The sequence below is a fragment of the Garra rufa genome, chromosome 8, assembly GCF_049309525.1.
Source record: "Garra rufa chromosome 8, GarRuf1.0, whole genome shotgun sequence".
Lineage (NCBI taxonomy): Eukaryota > Metazoa > Chordata > Actinopteri > Cypriniformes > Cyprinidae > Garra > Garra rufa.
The window spans coordinates 51827240-51839740 of NC_133368.1; the positions used below are offsets into that span (position 1 = coordinate 51827240).

The 12501-nt window shown below is 40.5% G+C and overlaps 1 protein-coding gene across 2 annotated transcripts in view; it reads left to right on the forward strand.

The window, feature by feature from the left end:
• rab3gap1 (RAB3 GTPase activating protein subunit 1) overlaps nt 1-12273 on the forward strand; it is a 55640-nt gene extending 43367 nt beyond the window's left edge. The window contains exons 20-25 of one of the 2 annotated variants that reach the window (XM_073845612.1): nt 3435-3531; nt 3607-3710; nt 3802-3917; nt 7105-7207; nt 9859-9879; nt 11481-12273. In XM_073845612.1, coding sequence (XP_073701713.1) covers nt 3435-3531; nt 3607-3710; nt 3802-3917; nt 7105-7207; nt 9859-9879; nt 11481-11711 — 672 coding nt within the window. In that variant the 3' untranslated portion in view covers nt 11712-12273. The remainder of the gene's footprint in view (nt 1-3434; nt 3532-3606; nt 3711-3801; nt 3918-7104; nt 7208-9858; nt 9880-11480) is intronic. The other variant, XM_073845613.1, reaches the window with a different exon arrangement.
• The last annotated feature ends 228 nt before the right edge of the window (nt 12274-12501 follow it).

Genomic DNA, 12501 nt, shown 5'->3' on the forward strand with positions numbered 1-12501 from the left:
TGTCTGTGTGAGCTTGAGTGCATTAGAGATGTAATGATGCACCCAGAACTAGTTGAAAATTGCTAAAAATAATGTGTGTGTGTGTGTGTGTGTGTGTGTGTGTGTGTGTGTGTTTCCACAGGCAGCGAATCCCGGCTGTTGTCTGGAGGATTTTGTGCGCTGGTATTCTCCGAGAGATTACGTGGAGGAGGAAGTGGTGGATGAGGCGGGACAGACTGTTATTCGGGGCGATCTGAGCGCCCGCATGAAGATCCCGGGCAACATGTGGGTGGAGGCCTGGGACACAGCCAAAGCCACTCCGGCCCGTCGACAGAAGAGGCTGTTTGATGACACCAAAGAGGCTGAGAAGGTCAGAACCCCGAGTCCAGATTCAGGAACAGACGAGCCAGTTCTGCTTTAGTTTTGTGTTTTTGTTGGATTAATATGACATGTTCATTTCAAGCCACACAAACACAATCATTCTGTCATCATTTGCTGACACTCACAAGCTATAAAACACACACAGACACGTTCAGGCCTGCTGGAAGTGGGTTAAAGCGTGAGGTGTCGTAACCGCGGGAGGGACTCGTTTGGCAGGTTGAAAGTGAGTTCGGTGAACGCTGGCGTCCGTGAAGGTCGTGTCTCTTTCTGTCCTTCAGCCGTCTGTCGACTCCTCGTGGGGAGACTGCGGGATTTACTCTGAATTCATTTGCTGATTTAATTTCCTCTGCTGTGTTTTGCTCCAGTAACGTGTCCTCGCTGACAGTCGTGCGTGTGTTCTGCGGTCGCGAGGCCTGAAGGGAAGCGTCTCACGAGGGCAGCGGTGCAGATGTACAGTACTGTACTGGAAAAACCTTCCCAACGGCCCACTGCCTCTGTGATGATCAACCTACAATTATACCTATAATAATTTAATAATTACACCACTAACACTTACAGTTAGATAACTTTTAAATAACTTAACGTTACATTTACAGTCATTTGCGTTGTATTCAAATAATGCTTTAATTTAACCCCTTAGTGTTCCAACGTTCCACCGGTGGGACGTTTTGCATTGAGTTAAGTTTGACAGGAGCTCTAAGGGGTTAATGAAACTGCTTACAATTATTATCAAGTCAAGTTCTTCATTTATATAGCGCTTTTAATAATACAGATTGTGTCAAAGCTGCTTTACAGTATTAAAGGAGAAGTCCGGTGTGATATTGACCTAAAGTGTAATGAATCATGATACCGAGTGTGAACGTACCTTGCATATCTCATCTCGTCTTGTCCACTGCAGTCCGAAATCTGGGGTCAGTTAGCCGATGCTCACAACAGGTTGTCAATGAGGGTCAATAGGGCATCGGAGTAGCCATGTAAATAAATCACTGTTTTACGCCATTTACGAGGCACAAAGTAGCTCCACACTTCATTGGTAGAGTTCCAAGGGCCCTGACATTTAAAGGTCCCATATCGTACACATTTCTGGAGGTTTATTTTATTTGTTGATGTCCTTAAGAATATATATTTGCGGTATAAGTGCCAAAATCCATCTCAATATATTTTTACAGCTCCTTTTTTAGGAGCTCTGTCAAAAACAGGTCGATTTTGGCCCATATAATTAATATTCATGAGCCTATCTTCTGATTGGCCTGTTGTTTTCTGAGTGACGCACAACCAGGCCAATCACAGGTAACTACGGTCATGTGTGCTGTAAGCGTAAGCGAGCTCAGAGCAATAGAGAGAGCTGATACTCAACAGGATATTTTAGAATGATCATTAATGTTTTTTCTTTTACAAACACCGAATGCAGTAGGCTACATAACTGTTGCTTTAGTAAAGCCCCTTTCACAATGCGCGCTGATTCTGGAAAATTAGGGGAACTGTGTGAACCAAAGCCAGAACCTAAAGGCAGTGTTGTAGTAATGATGCACGTTATCAAGCGACTCTTCACAACGAAAAATAACGTTACGTGCAAAGTGGAATGAAGCAGCGATCATCGGGCAGAGCCAGCTCCTCACTATCAGCGCTGAAGCACAGTTTGTTCAGGTTAGTTTCAGTTTAGTGAAACATACGCGTCGCATTACATCTCACATCCAAACATCACATGTCTTTATGGTTTGTGTGTAAAGCACGCACAGATCCCGGAAAACAACTGTGAATGAACCAAATTAAACAATTCCGGAACAAATCGTGGGACACATTATCCGTGTATTTACCGGAATCGCTGTGTGAAAGAGGCTGAAGTTGACGTGCCGCTGGTCTCTTATATTAACGTTGTTCTGAAGCCTGTGTAATGATCGTAGCTTGACATCTATGGACTGAACAGGGTTTTCTCCACTTGTCTTCCTGTTGTTGTTGCTCAATGGAATGGATGCGTTGTTGTCTGGGGGTTTGACAAAAGGAGGGTGGGACGTTGGTTTGTGACTGAAGGCGGTGACTTGAGTCGATCGGACGTCACATCGTTACGGAAGTCACAGCTGCTCATGAAAATGAACAGCTACTTTAAGCAGGCTGTGTGCAGTTTACTGTGGATTGACTGTTTTGAAACTCATATGGTAGTTAGATAGCCCCTAGACCTCAGTTATCATGAAAAAAGCCAGGAAATTTTGATTTTGACGATATGGGACCTTTAAAACGAGACATTGAGAACTCAGAAAAAGCACCGGTAGTTTATTTACAAGAACATTTATACAGACATTTTCCACCAGAAACAGACCGGTCGCCGCCATCTTGAATCTAGTCACTATAAGTCGAGTGTCGAGCACCAAGGAAACTACAACCTGATAAATTGATAACCTGATAAGTTCCTTGGTGCTCGACACTCAACTTATCGTGACTAAATTCATCTCAGACAAATATTGTCCTATTTTAACAAACAATATATCAATGGAAAGCTTATTTACTCAGCTTTCAGATGACGTAAGAATCTCAATTTACACTTGTGACTGGTTTTGTGGTCCAGGGTCACAATTTTAAAATAAAAATATTTAAATCATGTATCAAATAAAATGCCTCAAATCAAACTAAAAACTGAAAGTTTAAAATTTATTTAGAAAATAAAAGCAACCTTCAGAAAGCTTCGTTATATTTTCTTTCGTTGTAGAAAAATCTAGAGTCAACCAATCGTGAGCCGGGGGCGGGACTTGATGTCTTCAAACCAATCAGAAAACATGAGAGTGTGTGTGTGTTATAGCTTTAGATTCCACCACTGATCTATAGAATGTTCTCTATTATAGATTCATCTTGAACAAAAGTAAACCTCAGAGTGAACAAAGTCTGACAAAACCTCTTTTAGGGACATTTGTCAGCTTACTTAAACAGAAAAACGATTCATAAATATAAACCTATGTTTTCAATTCAAAGTCTGCAAGCCGTTTTTAATTTGGATCAATCTGGACATTATAACTGGTGATTTAAATAAGATAATAATGCTTTATATGTGTGTGCAGTGTACTAATGTGTCATGTGTGCAGGTGTTGCATTACCTGGCGCAGCAGAAACCGGCGGATCTGACGCGGCACCTGTTGCCCTGTGTGCTGCACGCGGCTCTGCTCAAGTTCAAAGAGGAAGGTAAGTGTGAATCTAAAACTAAACCGTAAGTACAGCGTGACGTCACTGCCGCTGTAAACGTGATCTTTCCCGCAGAGGCGACTGAAGACATCGCATCGGTGCGTAAGGCGCTGCAGCAGGTCACATCTCACGCCAGCAAACTGCTGCGTCACCCTAACCCTGACTTCAAGAAACTGGAGGTGAGTGTCCGCCCTCACATGAGTGTCAGACTGTGGTATCAGACGCCGCTGGCTCACGTATGAACGTGTGTGTGTGTGTTCTGTGTTTCAGGACGTGATTATTCAGTTGAGCGCGGTGGAGGCCGTCATCGCTCGCGCCCGATCGCTCAAGGCCAAGTTTGGCATCGGTGGAGGAGAGCGAGAGGAAGACGCTGATGAGCTGGAGAGGTAACGCTTGAGCTGGGACGCAACCTTCTCAAAAGCTACGCCTTTGTACCATATTTCCCTCAAAGGGTACATATTAATACCCAATACTGGGCTTAAAGGGCTCATCGGATGCCCATTTTCCACAAGTTCATATTATTCTTTACGGTCTTAATGAAAAGTCTCTAATGTACTTTGGTTAAAAATTCTCAATAGTAGTGTAAAAAAAACACCCTTTTACCTTGTCAAAATCAGATCTGCAAATTTTCAGCTCATTTTAAGACATGGCCCCTTTAAATGCAAATGAGCTCTGCTCGCCCCGCCCCTCTCTGGGATTATGTTTACTTTAGCCGCATTTAGCTGTGAAACTTGCCAACAAGCACATTATTAAGAAAGGCCGTTTGCAAAGAGGCATAAAAACCCTTCTCCTCACTTCTGCTGTGGGTGAAGCTGCTTCAGGAACGATTCGCACGAACACAGACGCATATGTAGATCGGGATCAGCGCTTTCCATTTAAAAACGAAAGTAACGTTAATCCTCTGCATCTTCAGCGGCTCAGATGTCGGGAGTAAATGATGACTGCTGTGTTCATTATTACATCCAACAACAGAACACCTCAATCGCTCAATTAGAGTCTTCCTCTGCTCCTGAGACACACAATGGAGATCAGAGTCGGACTGTTTGAGCTCGGTGAGGGTGGGGCTAAGGTAAGACGCTCATGTCAATCAAATGTATTTCGTCACAATGACAAGAAGCTGAGAATGATCTGATTTTAAAAAGGGGATATTACTTTTAGAGATTAAACAAATACCACTGGGTGTATTTTTATCATTGTAGGATGGTTGTGTTCACAAACTGACAACACATTAATGTTCAAACTACATGGAAAAGTTAGTTTTGCACTCAATGACCCCTTTAAGAATGAATTATCAGCATGAGTCCGATCATAACATTATGGTGAGACATGAGAAAGGGGAAGTTGTCTAACTTTTGTCTGATTTTTTTTTGCTCGTTGTGTGATCCCGATCGCATAGATGTGACTATTAGAAGTCAAAGTTATAGCGCCACCAACTGGCAACAGGAAGTGTTTTGTTTTCAAAATTCTTTAAAATCAGCCTCTTAATTTTACTCGATTTGCTTCAAACTTCATCAGAATAATGTCAAAACACGGCCGATGAGAATCTGTAAAGGGGTCCTTGATACATCAGATGCTGTTGCCATGGCAACGTCTCAAACTTTAATTTGTATCCTGTGTTTTTGAGGCAGATAAGATGCTTAGAATTTGATGAAACTCGACACACACATCAGCATTAATGATAAAATGGCAAAAGCTCATAAATGGGCATGGAGGAGGCACTCTATAGTGCCAACTTTTGATCAAAGTTGGGGGGTTAGTTTTTCCTACAGTCACCAAACTCTGTACATATATTGTTCTCATCAATCTGGACAACTTTCTAATTTACACTCATTAGCTACGACCAACAGGAAGTCGGCTATATTAAAAAATATAGATGTGAATAAATGAATACTAGATTTACAAAAATCATGGAATTCACGCCAAACTTTGTCAACATGATGCCAAGATACTGAAGATGCTAAATTGCGAATGGTTCTTAGATATCTTGAACGGTGTTGACATGGTGATTTATGAAAGTAACAGTAAAAAAGATAAATACTTTTCATGTATCTTTAAAGAATACTATTACGTAATTACCGTATAAATGCTTTAAAATAAAATATATTTTTTTTAATTTTTAAAGGAAAAATTATATGATTTATATATATATAGTAAGAACGTTTACTGCTCAGTTCGCTTAATTAGAATACAAAACATTCATAAAATAAGTTAATATGTACTTTGGTTAAAGTTAAAACTTTACATTTTAATAATGTATTATTACTTTTTTAACTTAATATTAATTAACATTAATAAATGCTATGTAATTATTGTTCGTTAACTAATATAGTTAATGTTAACAAATGAAACTGCATGGAAAAGTGTTGCCAAAGTTTTGTGTGTTTATATATGTTTATAGTTTTTGTAAACATTTTGCACTGTTTCTGAATGTAATAATTAAATGTGACTTTAAAAAAAAAAAAAAAAAAGCGCTTTTTTATTTTAACCATGGAATAAACGTTTTAAAATATTTGATAAATTACAAAAAAAAAAAATAATGAAATGACATTTTAAACCATTTAACTGATTGTATTAATCTGACAAAATGGTTACTGTCAGTTACTGTCATCCCTAATTCATTGTTCAAGTTTTCACAGCCTAGTTCATTGTTCTCTGAATAATTGTTTTATCTGAGGTCTAAAGCTGCCTTTGCTTGTTATTCTCCAGTAAGTGTTCATTCTACTGCAGGACAGACGTGGAGCTCTTTCCACACAAACGTAAAGCCGCATCAAATCAGCTCAAATGAGTGGGAAAATGTTGGATATCGATCCGATGTCATGCATCACTGCTCGCTTCCAGATGCATACGTTTAATTATGCATTATTAATTGACTCTTTCATCGGAACATAAAAGAAGAGATTTTGAAAAAATGTGACGATCATTGTGCTCCAATGTTGTTTGGTTCTCAGTGTTCTTCAGAACATCTTCTTTTGTGTCCATCAGGAGACAGTTAGTGGTACAGGTTTAGAAGGCAGTAAATGTGTTGAACGGAGCTGAAACTCAGTGTTTGAAGATGAACACATGATCTGTGAGCGAGACGCCGCTGCTGTCCTGCACTGAATCTGCCTTTAAAGTGGTGTGTGTGTGTGTGTGTGTGTGTGTGTGTGTGTGTGTGTGTGTGTGTGTGTGTGGGTGTGTGTGTGTGTGTGTGTGTGTGTGTGTCAGTCTGACAGCAGCAGGAAGGGCATGTCAGAGAGTCTCCTGCTGCTCGTTAGTTCCCAGGGGCCGCTCAGGGGCCACAGCAGGCCGTTCAGGAGAGACACGCCGGCCTCATTAAGACCAGACCCGGAGCTGCCCGCAGGACCACAGACACTTCAGCACTTCAGCATGTGTGTGTGATTGTGTGTGAGATTGTGTTGAACAGGCTGAATTCACACAGACGCAGTAGTTTTTCTGTCTGTTACAGCTGCATTTCCTGTTTCGTTTCTCAGTCGAATGAATATGAACATGATAAACATTCCTCTTTCTTCATCTAAACTCTCCTGTAACGCTGAGTCTGGCGTTATAACGCTGTTCCTGTCTGTCGTCTGTCAGGTTTGTCAGCTGTTTGCTGGAGGAGCCCGAGGTTTCTGTGGTTGGAGCCGGACGAGGACCTGCTGGAAACATCATCCATAAGCTGTTCGTCAGCTCTCAACGGGTAAACACACACACACACACACACACACACACCCTACCGAGAAAGGATTTTGTGTTTTATTTAGGTCAATCCATTAAAATGTTTAATCTAATTAGTTACATGATGTGCCGATTAATTCATCTAATTGATTGTAAATGAATTGCACATTAATTTTGGCTGAGAAAAGATAATTTAAAGTCATTATTGTGTTAAATAAGAAAATCATTGAATAGACATTACAGAAAGTAGCTGTAGAAAAAATGAAATGATACTGTAAATATAAAAGTCCTAAAGTCTTAATGAGTGAGTCATTGAATTATTCATTTAAATGGCTGGTTACAATTACTTTTTTAGGAAGTACCGCAACATTGTAACACATTACTTTCCATGAATAGTAACTAAGTAACATTGAGTTAAATAGAGATAAATAGTAACCAAGTAACAAGAGCAAGTGACTGTTTATGATTGAGTCACTGAATCATTGACTCACTTGATTCATTCAAATTCATGGATTCATTCAGTAATGAATCAATGTGACACAATATAAACTTGTTTATGAGCTGTTGTATAAATCAGTATCACATTAATAATGGTGCAGATACTGGTGTGATAATCCTGAAGTATATCATATGATATAAATATAAGTGGATCACTTTTTGCCCCTTATATCTAGAATTTTGTGGCTTTGTTAAATGCCTTCAACACGTTTTCTTTTTTCCAAATTAATCACACCAAATTAACATGTTAAAATGACAGCCCTAGTTTTATCATAATCATAGATTTTCTCTTGTAATATTGAAATCAACAGGACGGTCGCGTCTTAATATCCGCATGAACGCTTCGTACGTGAGACGCCGCCGGACTCGCTCGAGCGCATCGTGACAACTTTAACAGCAGGACGAGCCGCGGCTTTAAAAAATACATTCCGAAAAATCTGCTGGAGCTGTTTTTGCTGTTTGTCATAATTAGCTAAATTAATGAAATGCGGCAGATGTCTTAGTTTCATTTAGAGCTTTAATGTGACACAGAGGTAATTAAACACGCCGGCATGTGATTTGTTTAAAAAAAGATTGACTGTTAAACAGTGTGTTTGATAAACGGCTCTCGTGTTAGGGTTTTAGTTAGCGGAACTAGTATCTGACCACTCACCTGAGTTCTAACTAGTAGCTGGTCAGTTCTACAGATTGATTGATTTCACCACAAAGCCTGACGTGGAAATCACAGAGAGTGTGATCAGGGCTTCATTTTATGCTAAATTTAATGCAGATTTTTTTTCTTTTGATTCTGAGGTGGAATGTTGTTTACACTTTCCATAAGATTGACCCATCAGTCACCTGAAACCTCATTAATTCACCCCGTTAGTTAGTATTAGTCTCTTCTATGTGTATCATCATCATTCCCAGGATGCTCTTGTGTTTAATGGTCCCAGTGTAAATCGTAATTCTCAGCTATTTACAGTTAAACAGGCTGAAAATGCGATATGAGCGTTGAAATGTCAGCGCTGCGGCGCTCAGTTTGAACTTCAGACGCTCATGAAGGAAATCTGTGCTCATAAGTTTGCTTTAAGTGAGAACTGTTGAAATGGAGTTTGTTTGCCTGAAACTCTCCCTCAATTACCGTCTGCGTGCGTGTGTGTGTGTGTGTGTGTGTGTGTGTGTGTGTGTGTGTGTGTGTGTGTGTGTGTGTGTGTGTGTGAGGACTAAATTATAGCCTGTGTGTTGCCAGGCTGCAAATAGAAAGGCAATAATTATCCCAAGCATCCCCATGTAAATCATGTGAAATCAGGGATTCAAATGAGGTGAGGTTTCCTGGAAGAGAGAGAAATAAGAGAGAGACGGACTCACAGGAGACGCGGCTGCTTTTGTTGCATGTGTTTGTGTGAATGCGCATGCATTGATCTCTCGCTCCTGTTTGCTCTGATTGATCGTGTTTTGGATGTTTTCGGTGCGACTCTGATGAACGGATCGAGTGGTGCCGTGACCCGGACGCATCCAAAGCATGATTGCACCAATGACCAATCAGATTCATGAAATAATAATTTTCTGTTTCTTTAAAAGATTGCATTTGGTTATAGGAGTAACCTTCAGAATGAACATTGCACTAAGGAGTTTTACTCTTTCTGCTTTAGGGATGAATCTCACACTTGGATTTTAACCCAAAACCAAAAGAGAAAAAATGAAGTTGCAATATGTTGCTTTAATACATTCAAGTTTATAGAACCATTAGTATTATTGTAACATTTATTGTCATGACAGTTGAGCTCATTTCCTCTCATTACAGTAGTTATACTGGGATGTAGGAATGCTGTACAAATTAAATTCAGAGTCATTATTCTGATCAGTGTTGATTCAGTTCAGTTCAATAACTAAAATATAAGACATTTTTGCACATTTTAAGAGTATAGTTCTTAAATACAAAAAATGTGCTTAATCGTCATTAAAATACTGCTACAAAATCTTAATGGTTTTAAAAACCGTCTTCATTTTTTAGTTCATTTTTCTGTGATTTTTGTGTGAAATGTGAGATTCACTCCTCACGGTTTGATCTAAAGCATGAACTGAAGGTCTACAGATGCTCTTATTTGGCCCTGTATTTTGTGTTGTTGTTTTTCTTCATTTTTTGTTTGTTTGTTTGTTCTCTCCTAACTCCACTTGTCTGTCACTCTTGTCAAGTTGGCCGACTCCAGCGACGAGGTAAAATCTAACATCTGACACTATATGACACTATCATGATGTACATGAGAGACGATCAGAATCTGGATTATTGAACTCTAATCGCTGTGTTTTGATCTGCTGTTGATTGTTGATTGGCGGCAGGGCTTCCTGATGGACGTAGAGGTTGGTTCATTAGAGACAGACAGTGATGTCCTGCTGTAGATCAGTCTGGTGTTAGTGTTCTGGGTTCAGATCGAGCTCCACAGCTTTTGTGTAGCAATGTTCATCATCACCGAAAATGATTGCAGCCCTTGCATCATTGTAGTATTGCCAGTCAGTACCAGTTCTTGTAATATTTCACAGTTCCTGGTAGCATAGCAGTTTTTATTTAACTATTTGAAAATACAAATATTAATGAATGAAATTGTTTAATAACAAGTGAATAATGCATTATAGGTCTGTTGCAATGGTTATCAGCATGTCACATATTATTTGACAGCAGCTGCTGGATCAACCATGTTTTACCAGCAGTGTTGGCGGTGACGCATTACAGGCAACTAGTAAAGTAATGCATTACTTTTTAATTTGCTAGAAAATATCTTGTTACTTTTTAAAATAAGTTACTTTATTTTCCCATTTATTGAGTGTCCCTTGCAGGGGCGCCGCTAAGGGGGGGAAAGTTAGGACAATTCTAAGGGCCCACGCCATTTAGGGGCCCCCAGAGATCTGCTTTTGTGTGGTGGGGGGGCCCAACCTCATATTTTGTCATAGGGCCCAAAATTGCGAGCGGCGGCCCTGGTCCCTTGTAACACATTGTAACGCATTGCTTTCCATAAAAAGTAACCGAGTAACGCAATTTGTTACTTTTTTAGGGAGTAATGCAACATTGTAATGCATTACTTTCCATAAAATGTAACTAAGTAACGTAATTTGTTACCTTTTTAGGGAGTAATGCAACATTGTAATGCATTACTTTCCATAAAATGTAACTAAGTAACGTAATTAGTTACTTTTTTCCGGGAGTAACTCAAGATTGTAACGCATTACTTTCCATTAAAAGTAACAAAGTAATGTATTTAGTTACCTTCTTAGGGAGTAACACAACATTGTAACACATTACTTTCCATAAAAAGTAACTGAGTAACGTAATTTGTTACCTTTTCAGGGAGTAATGCAACATTGTAATGCATTACTTTTAAAAGTAACTTTCCCCAACACTGATTACCAGTACTGAAAGCCTAATATCGCCACATTTGTACTGAAGTACCTGTACAAGGTCTCACAGTGTGAGTGAACACAAGCAAACCCTCATGAAGTGGTTTTGGTGCTGATGGTCATCACAGACGCTGCAGGTTGATCTGAATCCAGAACATGTTTTATGTCTCAGTTCCATCGCCACGTTCAGTCTCTGAGATCTGAACCGACATTTGCTAATTTGCAATCAGCTTTGCAATTAGTGGAATTTGTTCCCGTGTAGAAAAAAAATAGATTGTGTCAATTGACTCGACTTCTGCCGTCCACACGCTCGTTTGAGTCTCGCCGAGAGCGTTTGTTGAGAAGATCCTTTGAGTCTCAAACAGGTTTCTGAGACATTGTGAAATCGAAGCGTGACTGATGTGTTTTTGTGCCGATGTGTTTAGGCCGCCCTGCTGGCGCCGATGGAGGACGAAGCGGGCCGTTCAGGAGGGACGGATGACAGGAAAGCGGTTCCGGATTTTCCGGCCCCCGCCGGACGGGAGGTGGTCCTGAGGACCTGCGTGCCGCGTCCCGCGCCGTACTCCAAAGCCCTGCCGCAGCGGCTCTACTGCGTGCTCATGCGGGACGAGTTCAGGCTCGCCGGGGCCTTCTCCTCCGACACCTCCTTCTTCTGAGCGGATCCACAGAGCACAGGTTAAACGAGACACGAGTTTGGTGAAATGACGCAGGAGTCTCCTGCTGGACTCATGTTCTTCCAGAGTTCAAACGCTTCACATGTAATCGTGGGAAATGGTTTGTGGATCGGCGCTCCGAGGGTCTCATCGCCTCTAAATGGTTTTATATCTGTTGGGTTTCACACATGCTAATAATATCAGTTCCCCTACTGTGTGCTTGATGAGAGCAGCTTTAGATGAAGTTCACTACACTTTGCCTTAGGAATCATCACCACAAACACACACACGCTCGCTCACGTTATGCATCCAGAATAAAGAGATCGGTGTCCGCTCTGTGTTCCGATCAGACATTATACGGCTCTGATGATCTCCACAGATGTGCTTCTGCTAATGACATTAATGTCTGATGATGTATTGTCCGTCTGTGTGGAATGAAGTGCTGTTAAATATCAGCTTGTGTCGATCTCATGCATCTGACCAGGATCTAAATGTCAAACCAGTGTAAGAATTTCCAATTCAGACTTGATGAAAATAAAATGCCGGAATGTAATTAGGCTCTCTAGCCAAACTTGTTATTGTCGTTGTTCTCGTTTCATGATCATTGCCTCATTAGCGCTTTGTGCCGCTCGCGGTGCTTTAATTGCATTAAGGGCTTTAAACGACACTGACGTTAGGGCGTTAATACACGGGACGTTAGCTTGAGAAACTTCTGCTTCTGATCAGAGCTGCGATTTGGATTCAGCTGATAAACAATTCTCTGAACGCGCAGGATAAAGCCCTCAAAACTTTA